Here is a 22,974-nt window from a genome sequence, read left to right as displayed (position 1 = left end):
TATTTACACTGTGTATTTATCCGGCAGGGGATAAGCAGTCGATGTGATGAGCATCCTTGCATGTGAAAGCGTGTCGTGCTCTCTATTTACACTGTGTATTTATCCAGCAGGGGATAAGCAGTCGATGTGATGAGCATCCTTGCATGTGAAGCGTGTCGTGCGCTCTATTTACACTGTGTATTTATCCAGCAGGGGATAAGCAGTCGATGTGATGAGCATCCTTGCATGTGAAAGCGTGTCGTGCGCTCTATTTACACTGTGTATTTATCCGGCAGGGGATAAGCAGTCGATGTGATGAGCATCCTTGCATGTGAAAGCGTGTCGTGCGCTCTATTTACACTGTGTATTTATCCGGCAGGGGATAAGCAGTCGATGTGATGAGCATCCTTGCATGTGAAAGCGTGTCGTGCGCTCTATTTACACTGTGTATTTATCCGGCAGGGGATAAGCAGTCGATGTGATGAGCATCCTTGCATGTGAAAGCGTGTCGTGCGCTCTATTTACACTGTGTATTTATCCAGCAGGGGATAAGCAGTCGATGTGATGAGCATCCTTGCATGTGAAAGCGTGTTGTGCGCTCTATTTACACTGTGTATTTATCCGGCAGGGGATAAGCAGTCGATGTGATGAGCATCCTTGCATGTGAAAGCGTGTCGTGCGCTCTATTTACACTGTGTATTTATCCGGCAGGGGATAAGCAGTCGATGTGATGAGCATCCTTGCATGTGAAAGCGTGTCGTGCGCTCTATTTACACTGTGTATTTATCCGGCAGGGGATAAGCAGTCGATGTGATGAGCATCCTTGCATGTGAAAGCGTGTCGTGCGCTCTATTTACACTGTGTATTTATCCGGCAGGGGATAAGCAGTCGATGTGATGAGCATCCTTGCATGTGAAAGCGTGTCGTGCGCTCTATTTACACTGTGTATTTATCCGGCAGGGGATAAGCAGTCGATGTGATGAGCATCCTTGCATGTGAAGCGTGTCGTGCGCTCTATTTACACTGTGTATTTATCCGGCAGGGGATAAGCAGTCGATGTGATGAGCATCCTTGCATGTGAAAGCGTGTCGTGCGCTCTATTTACACTGTGTATTTATCCAGCAGGGGATAAGCAGTCGATGTGATGAGCATCCTTGCATGTGAAAGCGTGTCGTGCGCTCTATTTACACTGTGTATTTATCCAGCAGGGGATAAGCAGTCGATGTGATGAGCATCCTTGCATGTGAAAGCGTGTCGTGCGCTCTATTTACACTGTGTATTTATCCGGCAGGGGATAAGCCGTCGATGTGATGAGCATCCTTGCATGTGAAAGCGTGTCGTGCGCTCTATTTACACTGTGTATTTATCCGGCAGGGGATAAGCAGTCGATGTGATGAGCATCCTTGCATGTGAAAGCGTGTCGTGCTCTCTATTTACACTGTGTATTTATCCGGCAGGGGATAAGCAGTCGATGTGATGAGCATCCTTGCATGTGAAAGCGTGTCGTGCTCTCTATTTACACTGTGTATTTATCCAGCAGGGGATAAGCAGTCGATGTGATGAGCATCCTTGCATGTGAAAGCGTGTCGTGCGCTCTATTTACACTGTGTATTTATCCGGCAGGGGATAAGCAGTCGATGTGATGAGCATCCTTGCATGTGAAAGCGTGTCGTGCTCTCTATTTACACTGTGTATTTATCCAGCAGGGGATAAGCAGTCGATGTGATGAGCATCCTTGCATGTGAAGCGTGTCGTGCGCTCTATTTACACTGTGTATTTATCCAGCAGGGGATAAGCAGTCGATGTGATGAGCATCCTTGCATGTGAAAGCGTGTCGTGCGCTCTATTTACACTGTGTATTTATCCGGCAGGGGATAAGCAGTCGATGTGATGAGCATCCTTGCATGTGAAAGCGTGTCGTGCGCTCTATTTACACTGTGTATTTATCCAGCAGGGGATAAGCAGTCGATGTGATGAGCATCCTTGCATGTGAAAGCGTGTCGTGCTCTCTATTTACACTGTGTATTTATCCGGCAGGGGATAAGCAGTCGATGTGATGAGCATCCTTGCATGTGAAAGCGTGTCGTGCGCTCTATTTACACTGTGTATTTATCCGGCAGGGGATAAGCAGTCAATGTGATGAGCATCCTTGCATGTGAAAGCGTGTCGTGCGCTCTATTTACACTGTGTATTTATCCAGCAGGGGATAAGCCGTCGATGTGATGAGCATCCTTGCATGTGAAAGCGTGTCGTGCGCTCTATTTACACTGTGTATTTATCCAGCAGGGGATAAGCCGTCGATGTGATGAGCATCCTTGCATGTGAAAGCGTGTTGTGTGCTCTATTTACACTGTGTATTTATCCAGCAGGGGATACGACCACGAACTCTGATGTAGTGTTCAATGAAAACCGCTCCCTGAAGGATCCTTGGAGCACAGCTTCAACGAAGGGCTGTGAGGATTCCAGTACAGGTCAGGAAGAACTCATCCTACTCCGAGTCTGGGAGTGAAACACTATGTGCTCGGCAAAAAAGGGACTCTGTCTACTAATGACTGGGTCTGAAATGTTTCAGTCTTTTGGTGTAGTGCCAGAACATCCTTACAGCGAAACCTGACTGTTGTATTAAAACCATGGCCGGGACACCTAGTTAAAACTGTGGCTTTCACCTGGGTTGGGATAGATAAGACGTGTGTGCTCCTTCATCGCTGGGCTGGAACAAGGGAGCACTGTTGGGACACCAGGCAGGATTCGGATCCCCATCACTGGTAATAGAATTAGGCGCATGCAAGAAGTTGGGGATTAGGTAGGGTTCAGGAGCTTGCAGGGGGGCTGGAGGGCTCATGCTCCAGGTTTAGAGCTCCTGTCATAGGGAGGGCTCGGGAGCTTGCAGGGGTTGGAGGGCTCATGCTCCAGGTTTAGAGCTCCTGTCATAGGTAGGGCTCCGGAGCTTGAAGGGGTTGGAGGGCTCATGCTCCAGGTTTAGAGCTCCTGTCATAGGTCGGGCTCGGGAGCTTGCAGGGGTTGGAGGGCTCATGCTCCAGGTTTAGAGCTCCTGTCATAGGTAGGGCTCGGGAGCTTGCTGGCGTTGGAGGACTCATGCTCCAGGGTTAGAGCTCCTTTCATAGGTAGGGCTCTGGCGCTTGCAGGGGTTGAAGGGCTCATGCTCCAGGTTTAGAGCTCCTGTCATAGGTAGGGCTGGGGAGCTTGCAGGGGGTTAGGAAGGCTCATGCTCCAGGTTTAGAGCTCCTGTCATAGGTAGGGCTCCGGAGCTAGCAGGGGTTGGAGGGCTCATGCTCCAGGTTTAGAGCTCCTGTCATAGGTAGGGCTCGGGAGCTTGCAGGGGTTGGAGGATTCATGCTCCAGGGTTAGAGCTCCTGTCATAGGTAGGGCTCCGGAGCTTGCAGGGGGTTAGGAAGCCTCATGCTCCAGGTTTAGAGCTCCTGTCATAGGTAGGGCTCGGGAGCTTGCAGGGGTTGGAGAGCTCATGCTCCAGGTTAAGAGCTCCTGTCATAGGTAGGGCTCGGGAGCTTGCAGGGGGTTAGGAAGTCTCATGCTCCAGGTTAAGAGCTCCTGTCATAGGTAGGGCTCGGGAGCTTGCAGGGGGGTTAGGAAGGCTCATGCTCCAGGTTTAGAGCTCATGCAATAATCCATGTATATCTTTGTTTTAATGGCAGAACCCGCGGGAGTCACCGCGGCGGCTTCAGTCAGCATAAAACAAGAGGGGAGACCCCACTCCATCGACGAGCCGGACCCCGAAGGGACCCTCGACAGCAGCAGTGAGTACAATGGGGGGGGGGAGCTTGAAAGGGGGGTGGGGGAGAGGGGAGAGACAGAGGGAGGGAGGGTGGCAGGGAAGAGGGAGCAGAGGAGAGGAGGGGGAGAAGGCATGGAGGAGGAGAGAGAGGAGAGGGAGAAAGAGGGAGAGGGTAGGAGGGAGGGAAGGGGAAAAGTGAGGGGTAGGCCGGAGTGGGAGACACAGGGGAGCGTGAGGAGGGGGAGAAGGAGGGATGGAGAGGGGAGGAGAGGGAAGGAGAGGGAGGAGGGAAAGAAGGGAGGTAAGAGAGGAAGGAGGGATGAGGGAGAGTGGGGAGAAGAGGGGGAGGGACAAGGGAGCTTCATAAGCTGCTTTTTTTATAAATCTTTCTTAAACAGAGAAAAACAGCATTTCTTATTACTTCGGGATAGTTAATATCACAGACTTACATAGACGTCATTTTGTTGATGAACCACAACGACAGGGAAGGTGGGATCTCAAGGTGTGAAAGGTTGTTCAGAAGGTGGGATCTCAAGGTGTGAAAGGTTCTTCAGTAGGTGGGACACAAATATTCCCTCTGTACACATTCCATTTGTCCTAAATTGCGGACCACTTTTTGGGACATCCCCGTGCAACATACACTGTCTTTTCTCCTCATCAATCCATGTCCGCCTTCCAGGTAGTCAAAGTAGGCGACACTCAAGAACTCCACAATGGGGCAATGTTTCTCTTAGCCACCATCGGGCCCAATGTGACCCGAGTTTTCCCCCTGCTGTTCTAATCAGTAGGCTCCCAGACATCACTTGGTTTCAGGCCGGAGTCTCACCTCAAGCACCTCATTTTTGACACCTGTGTATCCCCATCCAGTAATTCTGGATAGTTGCACATTCCCATAATATATGCATGAAAGTACCCACCTGCCCACATTGCCACCTGCACATCCCGTCAGACACTCTCCCCATGCTAACCATCTGTCCCGACACATAGACCCTATGTAAAATCTTCAACTGAACCAGGAGGAGTCTGGAAGAGATTGCGACTTCCCAAGGGGATGCCACTGCCTCCTGCCACTCTTCCTCATCAAGCTCTAATCCGTCTCTCTGCCACCACCCCTGGTCAGAACGAGGGGATCGAAGTGTTATTTATTAGTTTCTACACCACAAGAATGCCACTACTGACCTGGGAGCTGTGTACGAGGAGGACCCACGGAGAAGCCCGTTTCCAAACCCTCGGGTCACCGCTGTTACCGCTCCTGCTTGCCGCACCCGCTTTGCGGGTGCCGCTTCTGGGTTTCTAGCGAGGGGCGGTGCTGTTTGGGTGCCCTGAGTCCGAGGGAGCAGAACCACAACAAGGGCGTGCACTAGCAGGGACTCTGAACACCAGGAGTCCCTGCGATACACAGGTGTGTACGGACGCGCCCCCAGCGAGACACGCCCCCTGCCTGGCTAAGATTAAAGGCGTGTAACTGCAACACTCCTTGGGACACCACAAGAACGCCACTACTGACCTGGGAGCTGTGCACGAGGAGGACCCACGGAGAAGCCCGTTTCCAAACCCTCGGGTCACCGCTGTTACCGCTCCTGCTTGCCGCACCCGCTTTGCGGGTGCCGCTTTGCGGTTTCCAGCGAGGGGCGGTGCTGTTTGGGTGCCCTGAGTCCGAGGGAGCAGAACAACAACAAGGGCGTGCACTAGCAGGGACTCGGAACACCAGGAGTCCCTGAGATACACAGGTGTGTATGGCGTGCCCCCAGCGAGACACGCCCCCTGCCTGGCTAAGATTAAAGGCGTGTAACTGCAACACTCCTTGGGACACCACAAGAACGCCACTACTGACCTGGGAGCTGTGCACGAGGAGGACCCACGGAGAAGCCCGTTTCCAAACCCTCGGGTCACCTCTGTTACCGCTCCTGCTTGCCGCACCCGCTTCGCAGGTGCCGCTTCGCAGTTTCCAGCGAGGGGCGGTGCTGTTTGGGTGCCCTGAGTCTGAGGGAGCAGAACTACAACAAGGGCGTGCACTAGCAGGGACTCGGAACACCAGGAGTCCCTGCGTTACACAGGTGTGTACGGACGCGCCCCCAGCGAGACACGCCCCCTGCCTGGCTAAGATTAAAGGCATGTAACTGCAACACTCCTTGGGACACCACAAGAACGCCACTACTGACCTGGGAGCTGTGCACGAGGAGGACCCACGGAGAAGCCCATTTCCAAACCCTCGGGTCACCGCTGTTACCGCTCCTGCTTGCCGCACCCGCTTCGCGGGTGCCGCTTCGCGGGTGCCGCTTCGCGGTTTCCAGCGAGGGGCGGTGCTGTTTGGGTGCCCTGAGTCCGAGGGAGCAGAACTACAGCAAGGGCGTGCACTAGCAGGGATTTGGAACACCAGGAGTCCCTGCGATACACAGGTGTGTACGGACGCGCCCCCAGCGAGACACGCCCCCTGCCTGCAACGCCCCTTTTTCATAGCTCGTCTAACGCTTAGCGGGACGCGAGCGAAGCCCGAGCAAAGGGCGGGCAGTCTGTGGCAGTCAGGGGCTGACAGAGCTGGGCTGGGCCAGGTCCCCAACATCTTCCTAACTGGCCCCGAAAGGTACTGTGACATTGGCAGAGGATAAAACATTAACCATGTCCACTCGTTCTGGGAAACCTCTTAGAGCTGTAGGAGAAGGGGTTGGGGGAAACCCAATGATAGGTGCCATGGACAAGTTCATTACTAGAGTAGCGGCGGTCATAGAGAAGGAGATTGCTATGACGGAACGTCGCCTCTCCGGGGATCTTTTACCAGCTAGACGATCCTCTCTGGGCCCTGCGGCTAAAGTCTTGTCACCTCCCACAGTCCGGGCTCTATCCCCATCTATAGTAGAAGTGCCAGAGCATCCCCGGCTACTCGAACTAGGTGGTAGTATTGATAGGTTAGAGAATCTAGTAGTACAGCTAACACCAGGTGTTGTCTGTGACGAGATTGAGGGAGTGTGTGTTCCACCTCTATATTCCCCTGTTATTATCCAAAACTCCCCGCAGGCAGACCCTGTTCCCTCTGTGGCCATCTCAGCCCCTTGTGTGTTTCAGGGTGCCTTGAAACGTGCTAAGAGGAAAAGAGTTGTGAGCTCACGTAAAGGTAGTCACCCTAAACTGTACAAGCGCTCTAGGAAACAAGGACTAAGGGCCACGGGTGACGGGTTGGGAGAGTCCTTGTCTCAGTCTCAGGAAAGGGGTTTATTAACGCGCTTAACCGCTCCTTGATACCGCTCATAGACCAAATTAAGAGGGTGGAGTCTAGAGTAAATAGTCTTAAACAGTCGACCCTTGACAACTTCTTTTCACTCAAAACCTTGATTAAACAACAGACTAGAAATAGCCAGGACCCCACGTGTGGCAAGTTGGGAAAGGGAGCAGCAGTTCCTGTCGCTCCGCCACAAGACCCAGTCACACTACAGACGGTGTCCTTAGTGGCACCAAGTGTGGCACCAACTCCAACTAATATAGCCCCACCCAAGTCCAAACCAGGCCCTGTCTCGCAATCCAATCCACCCGAGGGAATTCTACTAATGTCCCCAAAGCCCACAAAATAGTAACGCAACCAAAGGCTGCAGTGGGTGGACAAAATCATAATTCAAAACCTAAGCAATCACAGGTAAATAGTGCTAAGACTAAGGAAGTTGGGGCAGCTCTGCCAGCTAACCTTGTCGAAGCACATACTCCTGCTGCACCCGCCCCGAGAAAAACTCCCCGCATTCCTTGCACTGACCTTCCCCCGGATTGCCATCCCTATGTGGTTGTACTGGTTAAGGTCCCACCATTAAAAGATAACCAACTAGAGACCCACCAGGCCCTAAAAAACAAATGCCTCCACTGGCTAAAAACAAACAGACCACTCCCTGCGGGCGTTGATGGACTAATCCTCGGTGTCCGCAGGGTGAGTTGGGTGGGAAAGAGCAAGAAGCAGCTGGAGGGGGACTGCGTCATTATTAACTTCCAGGACAATAGAGTGGCTAGATTGATATGCAGTCAAGATCAAACGGTGGGGGGTACTGGGGTTAGTGCAGTGGATCTGACTTACTTCTACCCGTGGCATATAAATCATACCACTCTTAGGCCTGTGGCGGGGGAATCAAGCAAGGGTGCTATTGGTGGAATGTATAGTGTGTTCGAGCCCTCTCCCTATCCACAGATTAGGTGGCTCGACCAAAATTTTGGCCCCATGAACTACTGACTTGAGGCAACGGGAGGCCTAGATAGGGGGGTAATGGGCGAGCCCCTATACGACCCAGTAATGTCACCTACCTCTTCTTCCTCAAATGAAACCCAAATTATACAGCTGGCTACTATGGACCCCTTGGGGGACCTGGCCGCTAGCGGTCATTGGGGAGCATTGCCAGGTACTGATAGGGTGGCTCCATGCCAAGAAATAGTTTCCTGCTGCGCTCCTCCTGTGACGGACCAAGTCTTAAAGGTCTTCAGCTGGAATGTTGCAGGAATAACTAGGAAACTGACGCTGCCTGACTGGAATGCATTAGTGGAAGAGTATTCCATATGCATATTTCAGGAGACGTGGAGTAGGGAACCAGTACACAGGGCAGGGTACTCTGCTTATGCCATCCCAGCTGTCTGCCCAGACTCGGGCAGAGGACGGCCTTCGGGGGGACTTCTTATCTGGGTAGCTTCATCCCTAAATTGCAGGGTAGTGGAAACTAAGACCAATAGCCCAGATTTACTTAACATTACACTGAAGGACGCCAGGGGTCGTGTTGTTCTGAATATAGTCAATGTCTATGCCCGTGGCACCAAGGGAGGGAGGCAGTCTCCCACAATTGCTTTGCTGGAGGACTTGTTGGGGGCAACGCCACACAAAGCCTGCGCCCTGGTTGCAGGAGATGTAAACTGTACGTTCAAGCCCTTGGGCTCGGATGTTACCCAGGATGAAGAGGATGGCAGGAGGGGGATACCTATCCTAGACCTGCCCCCGATCAAAAAATGGTCGGAGGTGGCATTGCAGTTAAATGCCCTTAGTATATAGCATGGTCTAAGGGCTCTAAACCGGAGGACAACCTCGGATAGGGGGGGTGCCCATACATATAAAAGGCCTAACCACACATCAAGAATTGATTACATCTTGCTTGATGTGTGCTTATGGAGCTCAGTGAGGGATATGGTAATACTACCTTCAGTTGAAAGTGATCACAATCTGTTATCCCTCACTTTAGCCCCTTGGTGGTCAGTTAGTGGGGGTCCTGTATCCAGCCCTACAGTTGATTTGGGTGAGGCGGAGGTATCCCCTTGCGGTAGACGCCTGAAGTGGTCAAAACTTCTCTTGTCTGCCGGAAAACTTGAGGCTGTGTCCCAATTACTGGCCCTAGCCCAACAGAATCTAAGCGCAGTTGAAGGGGGCGCGGGGGAGGTCTATGAAGTATTTTGTGGCCTAACAGGGGCCTTGACAAATTTGTTTACTGTAGGCAAGAGGCATGGCGGGACGAAAGAAAGGCCCAATAAAAAAGATGGTTGGTACACCCACAAATGTGGGGAGGCGAAAAAAAACTTAGTCGAGGCAGTCAAAGCAAAATCTCAAGTTAGGATAAAGGAGGCTAGGAAGGTCTACTCCAAACAGATCCAGATAGCAAAGAAAGAATGGGAGGAGAAATTCTGGGCGGAGTTGCTGGTTGCTAGTAAAGATAAAGATGCTAGGGGGTTCTGGAAACTGATAGGTTCCCGCAGTAGACCCGACGATACTCTGAGAACCTGCACCATTCCACCACAGAACTGGTTTTGTCATTTCAGGGCCTTATATTCAGCGATAGAAGGGTCCCTAAACGAGCCAGCTCTATTTCCCTTCTTTATGGAGGATAGCTCTTCCTGCTTGTTCACACCCCGGGAGGTTGAGAATGCCATCAAAACCGTGGTCCCACTGAAAGCTGCTGGCCCGGATGGGCTCCCAGGGGATTTACTGCGGGCCTACCCATCTGAATGGGGCCAAATGATCTCGGCCCTTCTGAATGCCATCTTGGAGGGCGGCCCGATCCCAGAGTCGTGGAGAGGGGCTGTGGTAGTCCCCATATATGAGAAGGGAAGTAGAGACACTCCAGGGAACTACAGGCCAATAAGCCTGATTGATTCCACACAAAAAGTAGCTGGAAAAGTCATTTTGGGGAGAATCGTTCAATGGGTGGATGAGAATCAAGTCCTATCGGACTTCCAAGCAGGCTTTCGCTCAGGAACAGGTACAATTGAGCAGGTCTTTAGGCTAACTCTACTGCACTGGAAGGTGGTGGAACTAGGCAAGGGCAGTCTCTATTTGGCCTTCATTGATTTGAAGACTGCCTTTGACCTAGTTCCCAGGGAGGAACTCTGGAGGGTTCTCCATCGTTTGGGTCTGCCCCCGTATATTCTGTATCTCCTTATGAAGCTACATACGAACAACTTTGCCCAGGTTCGCTGGGGGAGAAACGGCGAAACAACAGATAGGATCCCTGTTTGTAGGGGTGTCAGGCAGGGTTGCGTGTTAGCCCCCACACTCTTCTCCTTATATGTAAACGGTGTGGTGGAGCATCTGCAACAGGATCCTGCGGACGCACCCTGTCTGGGGGGTGTGCGGATCCCAACATTATTGTTTGCGGATGACACCCTGCTAATCTCAAAGACCCCCCAGGGGCTCCAGAAGCTGTTGACCCGGTTCCACGATTTTTGTGTAACCAGAGGGCTGGTGATAAACGTAGAAAAAACGAAATACCTGATACTACGTCCACCAAGGAAATTAGGTCGTCCTCCCATTTTGAACTCAGTCCCTCTGGAGAAAGTGACGGAATTTGACTATTTGGGTCTACGCCTGAATGACAAAATGAGCTGGCGTTCCCACATCGACAAGATGGTCCTCTGTCACAAAAGGGTAGGGGGTGCCGTACTCAAGGAATATCATGCATCCCATAGATCTTCAGTGGCGCCTGGAGTTGAGATTTATAAGGCAAGGGGGGTCACTTCAGCCTTGTACGGTGCGGAGTTATGGGGCCACTGCAACCTGGATTCCCTATCCAAGTCCGAAAATAAGTTGCTGAAGAACCTTCTAGCTCTTCCCTTGAGCACCCCTACTGTTCCAGTGCTCTTGGACCTGGGCTGTAAAAGCATCAGAGATCAGGCCCGTCTTCGCCCATTGCTCCTATGGTCCCGCATATGGAGGGTCCCGGAATTAAAATCCTATGCCGATGGCCTAACAGAAATACTGAACACGGGGGCTGGAATAAGATCAAGTGGCTGAAGGACATAAAAACTCTATTGGGGGAACTGGGCCTAGGAGACTGCTGGACTACAAGATCTGCCCCTCCCAAGGCAGTCCTCAAAAAACTATTTTGGGACTGGGTCTCTCGTCAACTAATTGGGAATCCACATCACTGTAACTCGACTGTAGCATTTCTTAAAGTAAAGGATGTGGTATCGTATGAACCCTATATGGACCTAATCACTATGCCAGTGGATAGGGCCCTTTACTTCAAGTTTAGAGTTGGCACCCTTCCGCTAGGAGCAATTGTATCGAAGTGGAAGTCCTATACCCATTCATCTCCCTTTTGCGCTTGTTGTCCAACCAGACCTGAGACGGTGGCACATGTACTCTTTGAGTGCCCAGACTATATCCACCCAAGGAGATACTGGTTGAAACCCGTCTTTAAACGCCTGGGAACACGTATGCATATGGTGGCACTGCGAATCCTATTGACTGATACCTTTCCGCTTATAATCTGTGGTGTCTCAAAATTTTTTAAACGATTTTGGTTGATTCGTTGCAATAGATTGTCTATATCGATTTAATCCTTTTTTAGCTAATTTATCTTAGGGAGCTCCCTAAAATGTTACTATTTTAAAATGTATGACATACTTGTATTTTTTCTAAAATGTTGTTTTTTAATGTATGTTATGCTTGTAAGATATCTTTGCATATCAAATAAAGCTTTTCAATAGCTTAGTTTCTTGTATGTGAGGGAGATCACTTTTGTGGGCATGTCGCCATCCAACAACCTGTCTTCCAAGGGGGAGATTCCCCCTTGGGCAAATTCGATATTAGTGCATGTCGCATCTGTGAATACCGGAAGTATTCTGAATCGGCTAATTCATATTCTTTTTGCAGGGCAGCAAATGACACTATTTCCTTCTTCTGCCACAGATCTCCAATCCTTGAGATCCCAATCGGATCCCAATTATCAAACCCTTTTGAGATCCGCGGAGTTCCCAGTTGCTCCGCGTCTCACAGTGGAGTGGCATGCGTGAGCCTCCGGTCCCACCCCGGATTTTTGTTCACTTCCCTCCAGACTGGTACTGCGTGTCTGGTAGGCCCGGTGAGTGGGAACTTTTTAGTATGGGAGTATATATTGCCCTCGTAAAATTATCCCCCCCCCCCACCCCCCCCTCCGGAAGTTGCCATTTGTCCATCCTATACCGATATGTGCAGTGATTAATTGCGGCCAGGTGAACAGCCCAGTAATATTTTTTTATGTCTGGGAGAGCTATCCACCCAACATACCATGACAGTACTCCACTCCGTCTCGACCTCCTGCTTCCACACCCTCCGCCTCCTACGTAAGACCTTCAAATGGATCCCCCTTGAACACAGAAAGACCGTCACTCACACCCTGGTCACCAGCAGACTCGACTGCCAGAGTGTCTGCTCTGTCCTCCATGCGCTGCCAGAGTGTCTGCTCTGTCATCCATGCGCTGCCAGAGTGTCTGCTCTGTCCTCCATGCGCTGCCAGAGTGTCTGCTCTGTCCTCCATGCGCTGCCAGAGTGTCTGCTCTGTCCTCCATGCGCTGCCAGAGCGTCTGCTCTGTCCTCCATGCGCTGCCAGAGCGTCTGCTCTGTCCTCCATGCGCTGCCAGAGCGTCTGCTCTGTCCTCCATGCGCTGCCAGAGCGTCTGCTCTGTCCTCCATGCGCTGCCAGAGCGTCTGCTCTGTCCTCCATGCGCTGCCAGAGCGTCTGCTCTGTCCTCCATGCGCTGCCAGAGCGTCTGCTCTGTCCTCCATGCGCTGCCAGAGCGTCTGCTCTGTCCTCCATGCGCTGCCAGAGCGTCTGCTCTGTCATCCATGCGCTGCCAGAGTGCCTGCCCTGACTAATGGTAGTTTGCATGTCAGTTCTGTCAAGCTACACTGTTAGTGTCTGTCCTGTCCAGCTGCAGTGTCCTAATGGCTGTCCTGTCCAGCTGCAGTGTCCTAATGTCTGTCCTGTCCAGCTGCAGTGTCCTAATGTCTGTCCTGTCCAGCTGCAGTGTCCTAGAGTCTGTCCCGTCCAGCTACAGTGTCCTAGAGTCTGTCCCGTCCAGCTACAGTGTCCTAGAGTCTGTCCCGTCCAGCTGCAGTGTCCTAGAGTCTGTCCCGTCCAGCTACAGTGTCCTAGTGTCTGTCGTGTCCAGCTGCAGTGTCCTAGAGTCTGTCCCGTCCAGCTACAGTGTCCTAGTGTCTGTCCTGTCCAGCTGCAGTGTCCTAGTGTCTGTCCTACTGTACTGCAAGTGTGTCTCTTCTGTCCAGCTACATGGATAGTGTCTGTCCTGTTCAACTGCTCCCTGTCCTAAGAAACTACAACAGCTCTAGAGTTTTGATATGTCCGCTCTGACCAGCAATGCTACCCACATGCCTGTCCTGTCCCTCAGCACCCCCAGAGTGCCTGTCCTGCCCAGCCGCACCCCCATGGTGCCTGTCCTGTCCAGCTGCACCCACGAGTGCCTGTCTAGCAGCACCCCCAGGGTGCATGTCCTATCCCGCAGCACCCCCAGGGTGCCTGTCATGCCCAGCAGCACCCCCAGAGGGCTTGTCGTGCACAGCAGCACCCATGGGGTGCCTGTTGTGTCCAGCAGCACCCCCAGGGTGCCTGTCGTGTCCAGCAGCACCCCCAGGGTGCCTGTCGTGTCCAGCTGCACCCCCAGGTTGCCTGTCGTGCCCAGCAGCACCCACAGGGTGCCTGTCGTGCCCAGCAGCATCCCCGGGGTGCCTGTCATGTGCAGCAGCACCCCGGGGTGCCTGTTGTGTCCCGCAGCACCCCCAGGGTGCCTGTCCCGTCCAGCAGCACCCCCTGGTGGCATGTCCTGCTCAGCAGCACCCCCAGAGTGCCCTTCTTGCCCAGCAGCACCCCCAGAGTGCCCGTCCTGCTCGGGAGCGCCCCCAGAGTGCCCGTCCTGCTCGGGAGCGCCCCCAGAGTGCCCGTCCTGCTCGGGAGCGCCTCCTAGAGTGCCCGTCCTGCTCGGGAGCGCCTCCTAGAGTGCCCGTCCTGCTCGGGAGCGCCTCCTAGAGTGCCCGTCCTGCTCGGGAGCGCCCCCTAGAGTGCCCGTCCTGCTCGGGAGCACCCCCTAGAGTGCCCGTCCTGCTCGGGAGCGCCCCCTAGAGTGCCCGTCCTGCTCGGGAGCGCCCCCTAGAGTGCCCGTCCTGCTCGGGAGCGCCCCCTAGAGTGCCCGTCCTGCTCGGGAGCGCCCCCTAGAGTGCCCGTCCTGCTCGGGAGCGCCCCCTAGAGTGCCCGTCCTGCTAGGGAGCACCCCCTAGAGTGCCCGTCCTGCTCGGGAGCACCCCCAGGGTCCCTGTCGTGTCCAGCCTCACCCCAGGGTGCCTGTGTTGTCCCACAGCACCCCCAGGGTCCCTGTCGTGTCCAGCCACACCCCCAGGGTGCCTGTGTTGTCCCACAGCACCCCCAGGGTCCCTGTCCCTCAAAACCCCCAGGGTGCCTATCCAGCCGCACCCCCAAGTGCCTGTCCTGTCCAGCAGCACCTCCGGGATGCCTGTCGTGTCCAGCGCACCCCCAAGGTGCCTGTCGTGTCCAGCCGCACCCCCAGGGTGCCTGTCGTGTCCAGCCGCACCGCCAGGGTGCCTGTGTTGTCCCACAGCACCCCCAGGGTCCCTGTCCCGTCCAGCAGCACCCCCCCTTCCAAGTGCCTGTCCTGCCCGGCGGCACCCCCAGGGTGCATGTCGTGTCCAACCGCACCCCCAAGTGCCTCTCCTGTCCAGCCGCACCCCCAGGGTGCCTGTCCCGTCCAGCCGCACCCCCAGTGTGCCTGTCCCGTCCAGCCGCACCCCCAGTGTGCCTGTCCCGTCCAGCCGCACCCCCAGTGTGCCTGTCCAATCCAGCCGCACCCCCAGTGTGCCTGTCCCGTCCAGCCGAACCCCCAGGGTGCCTGTCCTGACCAGCCGCACCTCCAGGGTGCCTGTCCTGTCCAGCCGCACCCCGAGTGCCTGTCCTGCCCGGTAGCACCCCCAGGGTTGCCGTCCAGCAGCAACCCCCGAGTGCCTGTCCAGTCCAGCTGCACCCCCCTTCCGAGTTCCTGTCCCATCCAGCCGCACCGTCAGGGTGCCTGTCGTGTCCAGTCCCACCCTCCCCTAGTGCCTGTTCGTGCACAGCAGCCCCAGGGTGCTTGTCCTGTACCGCAGCACCCCCAGGGTGCCTGTCCTGTCCAGCAGCACCCCCAGGGTGCCTGTCCTGACCGGCTTCACCCCCAGGGTGCCTGTCCTGTCCCGCAGCACCCCCAAAATAACTGCCCTGTCCAGCAGCCCCCGAGTGCTTGTTGCTTGTCCAGCCTGCAGCACCCCCAGGGTGCTTTTCCTGTCCAGCCGCACCTCCAGGGTGCCTGTCCTGTCCAGCCGCACCCCGAGTGCCTGTCCTGCCCGGTAGCACCCCCAGGGTTGTCGTCCAGCAGCAACCCCCGAGTGCCTGTCCAGTCCAGCTGCACCCCCCTTCCGAGTTCCTGTCCCATCCAGCCGCACCGTCAGGGTGCCTGTCGTGTCCAGCGCCACCCCCACAGTACCTGTCCTGTCCCGCAGCACCCCCACGATACCTGTCCTGTCAAGCTGCACCCCCAGAGGGCCAGTCCTGTCAAGCAGCACCCCCAGGGTGCCTGCCCTGTCCGGCAGCACCTCCAGAGGGCCTGTCCTGCAGCACCCCCAGAATGGCTGCCCTGCCCAGCAGCACCCCAATGGTGTCTGTCCTGTCCAGCCGCACCACCCCCTAGTGCCTGTCCTGTACCGCAGCTCTCCCAGAGTGCCTGTCATGTCCTTCAGCACCCCCAGGGTGCCTGTCCTGACCAGCTGCCCCCCCCCCCCCTCTGATTGCCTGTCCAGCCGCACCCCTAGGGTGCCTGTCCCGTCCAGCAACACCCCCAGGGTGCCTGACCCGTCCCGCAGCACCCCCAGGGTGCCTGTCCTGCCCAGAAGCACCCCCAGGATGCCTGTCGTCTCCAGCACCACCCCCAGAGTGCTTGTCGTGTCCAGCAGCACCCCCAGAGTGCCTGTACTGTACCGCAGCACCCCCACGGTGCCTGTCTGGCCCAGCAGCACCCCCACGGTGCCTGTCTGGCCCAGCAGCACCCCCGGGGTGCCTGTCCTGCCCAGCAGCACCCCCAGGGTGCCTCTCCTGCCCAGCAGCACCCCCAGGGTGCCTGTCCTGTCCCCAGCACCCCCAGAGGGCTTGTCCTGCCCAGCAGCACCCCCAGGGTGCCTGCCTGTCCAGCTGCTCTGCCAAATCTAGGTTGAAATTGTAAAATGAATGCGCTGCCAATTATTTCTAACACAGTCCTTGCAATTAGTGTGACAGTCCAAAGTTCAAACTGTTGTTCCTTTTTCTCAATCTTCATTTATTCCTGATCTAACCTGCGTCCCCATCATGAGCCCAGTCGGTCTCCAGAAGCCTGACAATATCTCTGCTCTAACTTCATTCCTGTCACCTGTCCTAGTCTTGACCCACACTCATTTCAATGATGTTTATTGAGACTAAGTAGTCCATAAAACAATCCACATATGTTTTATATCACCACATACATATTAAAATAGTGCTAATGATAAAAGTACATAGAGACCTGTCCTTAAAAGCCCTGCTTATGAGGTCAGAGTTGTCTTACAACAGAGCTCGCTATTATTGTCTTTTCTGAGCTTAATTCAATGAAACATTAGACATTGACTGCAACTGTGTCACTAGCGCTGTGCACCTCTCACGAGCGCGTGTGCACATCTTCACAGGTTACATGACATTTAATGTACCCAGTGTCATTTTGATAGTATTTGTTTTGACCGTATATTTTAATCAAATGTGTAAAGCATTTCCTTAACCTTTGGGTCAGTCTTCTGTCTCTTTCGCCCTTTCCTCAGCAATGTATTGTGTATCTAAAATAATTTCCCCTCCCAAACGATACCCCTTGAGACGTTGTCTATGCCATACCCTATACAAGGGAGCAGGAAGGTTTCACATGCAGCTTGCAAACACTCTGCTGCATTGCCTGGGTGTGAAGTGACATTTCTTTCGAAGGATACACAATTAAAGATGAGCTTTCTTATGGCTAAACCTCATTTCTTGAGGCCTCGAGGTCAGCCCGGCTTTTGTTTCTTTGCCCTCAGAGAGAGTTCTTCATCGCCTTCCGCCACTTTACTGTCTGATTGAGTCAGATCTCTGTGAGCTGGGACCATACAACCCCTCGCGCCATGCGTTACTAATGGAGCGGTAATTTCTTCTGGTAATTTCTCAATGCAAAACCCTCATGCTACCTCTAATTTACCGCTCAAAAGGTGTTGGGCCCTTCACACCATGTATTACCTTCAGGAGACTTTTAATAATCATGAACAGTCAAAATGCAATTATTATTTTAAGCCAATAAAGAGAGTTGTTGAGTATTTAAAGGGTTTTATTTTCTAGTCAAAAGTTAATTTTCTCTGACCCTTTATTCATTAGTAAAATATCAATCAGGTTACAGAATTTGGAAAACAGGAAAAATAGCATTAATACAGAACATTTTACAGTCTGCATATAAGCATTACATATAGGATAGAAAATGTGGCGCAAAATGTCATTCAAAATTCTTAAGGAGTTTCTAAGAAAAAATAGTCTTGAAAGGCTAATCAAAAATCAAATAGTTTGCAAAAATCTCCCATTAAGAGAAATAAATGCATAAGTCAAAAAAAATCTTTTCAGACATAATTAATTAGTCAAAGCATAACTTAAAGTTTAGCATCTAATTCTATTTAATCAGCTGCACTCTCTGTCTGTCTGTGTCTAAAGAGCAAGCAGGGAGTGAGATAGCCCCTCCTTCACCAGACCTCAAAGGAATGCGCCTGCAGTGCCAAGATATGACGTGGAAGCAAGAAACCTCCCCCTGACTCTCCTCGGACGCACCTCCCCTTCAGCAATCTCCCGGGACGTTCTCGTACCTAACCCATAGGCTGTCTGGCCTAATCTGTTCCTTCTCTTCAAGAGCTCACACACCCCCTAATGAGCCTAGAAGCCAGCTGAGCTGAGAAAGCCACCCCCTCCTCCGGAGAGGTAGTATTTATACACAAAATGTTTCAACTTTCAGGAAAACCTGTACGTTGATTGGTCAATCATGATGGCATGAGTTTGCACTTCCTGACGCATTAAAAAAAACAGTTTTAACAAAAGAAGCATACATGAATTATACATTTATAAACATTTGCAACATTTACTAGGGAAAATGTGTCTATAGTGTCCTTCCTTCCTGTCAAAGCGCAGTCAGATGGATACTTTTAACTAACACTGGTACATTGGCACAATCACAAGAATGTACAGTTCAAGGTGTTCTTCACTTCTTGTCATGAGGAAAGCTGCCACGGTCTGCGCATGCTCCCTTCTCATTCAAAGCAAGCCATAGCTTTTGATGGTTTCACAGGCAGCCATTTAATGGTAGGCCCCAAAAATAAAATTAGCACAAAGATAATGTTAATTTCATGTAAATCAGCACATTATGTTTCCAAACTCCATACTAATACTCATTATAAATGTTTTCCTAGCCAAGCTACTAGTGTAAAGCAGCTTTTCTATTATTTATGACAAAATGCAAAATAAATGTGCAATGTGCAACAAAGAAAAAGAGGTGTTATTAACTGAAAATATTTATCAAAATATGCAACAAGTCAAAGTCTCTTTAGACAGAAATAGTTTATTTAGATTACATGGGATGCGCTGGGAAGAGAGAAACACATTCTATTAATCTTCAAAGCTAAAAAGGCCTCTTTTCTCTACGTTGCAAAAACACATGTTAATTCAGCAAAAGCATTTCAGACTGAATTGGCCTCACTTTCATATTTTCATGTGCCATGTTTTTAACTTGCACCAAATGGTGTGTGGCAATTTTAAATGCAGTCTGTCTGAAGCACAAAAATGAAACAATGCCTGACTGCAGATGAAATCTGCTCCATCATTACCAACATGACGGGATGTTAAATTCCATGGTAACGCGGCCGAAACCAGCCAATCATGGTCTGTTGGCCCTGGAACCACAGGGCCCAGGCACCACACACTCACTGAATTGCCAATTACTTCCTTTTATGAAGTTTCACTTTTACAGGGTAATGATGGTGAGTATACATTTACTCTTGGAAGTTGGTTTAGAGTAGATATCGAAGAAAAAATCCAGGGAAAAAACCTACAATAATGTCAAGTTCATGGTGTATATTTTAAAAACTCATGTGGGTTCAATATCGAAGTTAAAAATTCAGTTCGAGGCATGTGGGCTGCTAAATTCATATCTTTGCATTAGATCGCCACCTAGTGTTGGGTCCGGATGATCGCACATTGTTGTCCTGGAAGAGTCTTCGAAGTATCCTGAGATGGGTGGCTCCTCCCCTGGACTACAGTGCGCATGGGCATCGGCTCCATCCCCAGATTGTTTTTTTCCGCCATTGGGTTCGGATGCGGTCTCGACGTCTCTCCGTCGGAACCGAATAAACATCACTTTTTACGGCCAAAAGGCTTTGGGTTCTTTACGTCGGTATTGTTTGCGTACGGTCTCGAGTTCTTCCGTCTCTCGGAGCCGGAATCACCGGAGTTTTTACTACTCTTCGGACATCGAGGCCTTCTCATCGCGACTCGACACTAAGTTCCCAACATGGAGCGGAGTCCGTTTAAACTCTGCCCGCTCTGTGGGTCCAAATACCCACATATAGACGTACACCCGGTCTGTAATAAGTGCCTTTCGCCAGACCATGACGAAGGAAGTTGCCGGGCCTGTGCGAAGTTCAGGTCGAAGAAAACTCTCACGATTCGGCGCGCAGTGCGCCTTGTGGCCAAACAGGCGGCCCCGGATCCAGATAACATCTTCGGCGATCAAGAAGAGGAGGACCAGAGCCATCATCTTCAAATCTCCCCGCCTGAGACGGAGGTCGAGGCTGATCCGGAATATGACGACGACGGAGTCGTGGGTCAAGGCCTTGAATACGTCGACGAGGTAGGGGACGACGTTATGGTTTATGGGGCCGAGGAAGATAGCTCAGGGGACGAGCTATGCCCCGAAGTTGACGAACATCAGGAGAGGGTCGCGGGATCGCCTGTCGGCCTTACCCAAGACCCTGTAGCGCAAGCCACGGCCCCGCCTGCCGGCCCGGCCACGGACATACTTGCTGCGCCGAGGGTTTCGAAACCGAAACTGAAAGCAACGGTCTCGACTGCACCTAAAATGGCCGACCCGAAACCGAAACCGAAAGTTAAGGACTCAATCGTCCCTAAGATGGCGGTCGCAACTGCAAAAACAAATAAACCGGCGGCCTCATCGACTCCGTCGACCTCCGGTCCGCAGAAGTCGAAGAAACACGGCGATTCCACAGGGTCGAAATCGGCGCCGGAGGAGAGATCCTCTAAAAAGGGTGGCACGCACAAGACAAGCGCGCCGGCGCCGGCGAAGCCTGCCAAGGCAACCGACACAGCCCCGGCTCCAACGGGGACATCTGCGCATCGCTCCAGGGACTCGGGGCCGTCCATCCCTCCAAAAGACCAACGGAACGTCGCATCCGAAGGCAAGGCCACCTCGTCGGTGCCAAAGACATCGGTCACCGACGCATCTCTCGTGGCTGCTTCACTACAGAGAATTAAAGACAAGGCTTTTTCTTCGTCGACGCCAACGCCATCGACGCAGAAGGCGGCAGACGTCCCGGTCAAACCGGCAAGTAAGCTCCTCTTCCTTCTACCGCCAAAAGTGGTGCCAAAGGCCTTTTCCTCGAAATCGACGCCAAAGAAGTCAGAATCTTCTACGGCAGGGACATCTTCGGGTCAACTGCTCGACCCTGAAGAGGATTCGGAGTGTTTCATAGACGCGGACACGGGGAAGTTAACCCTTTATAAAAGGAAGATCACTTCGCAGCCGGTGGAATCCTACGTCATTCCCCTAAAGAAGAAAAAGTTTCCACAGGACGCCTCGGGCCTCATGGAACCTATCCAGCCTCCTCTGGGAAGGAGCCCAACACCGTCTCCAGACCACTCTGAAAGTGAGGGCTATGGTGAAGATGAACAATACACGTTCCCAGTCAATGAACCTGATGCACAGCCAGATTCTTATTATGGCATTGGGGACCAAGGCACCCAAGATGTGGGGCAAGACCCACAGACTTTCAGTACACGTGCATCCCCTACGGAGGATTCTGCAGGTTTTCATGCACTCATTGAGAGGGCAGCTGCTAATCATGATGTGGACATGCATGCTGACCCAGTTGAGGAGGACTTTCTATTCGACACATTTTCAGTTTCGGAAAGAAATGTAAAGACCCTGCCTATGCTCAAAGGGGTCCTCAAGCATGCTGCGGACATCTTTAAAGAGCCTACCAGGGCGAGGGTGGTCAACCCACGTATTGAAAAAAAGTACAGACCAGCGCCTGCAGACCCTGCATACATTCGAGGACAATTGCCGCTTGACTCCTTGGTGGTAGCAAACGCACGCAAGAGGGCCAACTCCCAAACAACGGGTGAAGCTCCTCCCCCGGATAAGGAGTCCAAAGTGCTAGAGGCAGGAGGCAAAAGAGTGGCTGCACAGGCTGCCAATTTCTGGCGTATTGCAAATACACAGGCACTACTGGCACGGTATGATAGATCACATTACGACACACTAGAGCAGATTGTAGAACACCTGCCTCCGCAGTTTCAAGAGGGCACCAAAATGATTATACAAGAAGGACAACTGATCTCCAACGCGGCCATAAAGTGCGCACTTGATGTCGCGGACACAGCCGCTAGGGCCATTAACACCAGTGTCATGCTCAGAAGACAGGCTTGGCTCCGCATATCGGGGTTCAAACCTGACATTCAAACAACCATACTTAATCAACCAGTCAATCCGGATAGACTGTTTGGTCCAGATGTTGACACCACCCTGGAAAAGATTAAAAAGGACACTGAAACCGCTAAATCGATGGGGGCCCTACAATCTCAGCAGTTTCGTGGCAATAATTTTCGTCGCTCAGGTGCCCGTGGAGTCACCAGAGGACAGATGGGTCAACAGTCACAGTTCCCTAGAGGTGGAGCACAGTCCTCGTACCCCAAACAAAACAAGAGGGGCTACAGGGGAAACAGCAACAAAGGACGTGGCAAAGGAGGCAACAATTCACGCTCCTCTGCCCCGAGCAACCAGTGACTCTCTGTCACTGCCCCCCGACCATTTAACACCTGTCGGGGGGAGAATACAGCAGTTCCTGCCCGTCTGGATCAACATCACCACAGACAGGTGGGTGCGACAGCTTATCCAGTACGGTTATTGTCTAGAGTTAAAGTCCCCTCCACCCAACATTCCACCAAGGCAAAGACCTATGTCCGCAGAGCACTTGCACTTATTGCAGCAGGAAGTGTTGGTGATGCTGCAAAAAGGGGCAATCGAGCTCGTGCCAGTGGGGGAGGAAGGCACAGGGGTTTATTCCCTGTACTTCCTCATTCCAAAGAAGGACGGATCTCTCAGACCAATTCTGGATCTCCGTCCCCTCAATCTGTACATACTGTCAGAGCATTTCCACATGCTTACACTGCAACAGATTCTTCCTATGTTAAACAAAGGAGACTTCTTAGCAACCTTGGATCTCAAGGATGCTTATTTCCACATTCCGCTACATCCGTCCCACAGAAAGTACCTCAGGTTCACTATACAGGGCACGCATTATCAGTTCAAAGTCCTACCCTTCGGAGTCACAACTGCCCCAAGGGTCTTTACCAAGTGTCTGGCGACTGTAGCAGCGCACCTCAGGAGGCAGAACATCCATGTCTACCCCTACCTCGACGACTGGCTCGTTCAAGCCAGGTCGGAACAGCAGTGCGCCGCGGACATGTCGACTACCATTCACCTCCTTCACGACCTGGGTTTCTCGTTGAATTACCCGAAGTCACACCTTCAGCCGGCACACGTCCGGCAGTTTCTGGGTGCGACAATCAATACCCTGACGGCCTCGGCACAACCAAACCAGGTCAGGATAGACGGCATACAGTCTTTAATCCAGAAGTTCAGACCGGGACACTCACTTCCAGCAAGAGTGTTCATGC

The 22,974-nt window shown here is 52.6% G+C and overlaps 1 protein-coding gene across 7 annotated transcripts in view; it reads left to right on the top strand.

Annotated features, from left to right (window-relative positions):
• Nucleotides 1-22,974, top strand: part of LOC147729429 (zinc finger protein 212-like) — a 152,094-nt gene that overhangs the window by 51,403 nt on the left and 77,717 nt on the right. For 3 of the 7 annotated variants that reach the window (XM_086959765.1, XM_086959759.1, XM_086959758.1), the window contains exons 4-5: nucleotides 2,346-2,450; nucleotides 3,654-3,755. In XM_086959765.1, the coding sequence (XP_086815891.1) occupies nucleotides 2,346-2,450; nucleotides 3,654-3,755 (207 nt within the window). The remainder of the gene's footprint in view (nucleotides 1-2,345; nucleotides 2,451-3,653; nucleotides 3,756-22,974) is intronic. The other 4 variants (XM_086959761.1, XM_086959760.1, XM_086959763.1 and 1 more) reach the window with 2 other exon arrangements.

The sequence above is a fragment of the Lissotriton vulgaris genome, chromosome 2_2, assembly GCF_964263255.1.
Source record: "Lissotriton vulgaris chromosome 2_2, aLisVul1.2, whole genome shotgun sequence".
NCBI classification, from domain to species: Eukaryota; Metazoa; Chordata; class Amphibia; order Caudata; family Salamandridae; genus Lissotriton; species Lissotriton vulgaris.
The sequence above is the reverse complement of the archived record's forward strand: the minus strand, read 5'-3'. Positions and strand labels throughout refer to the sequence as shown.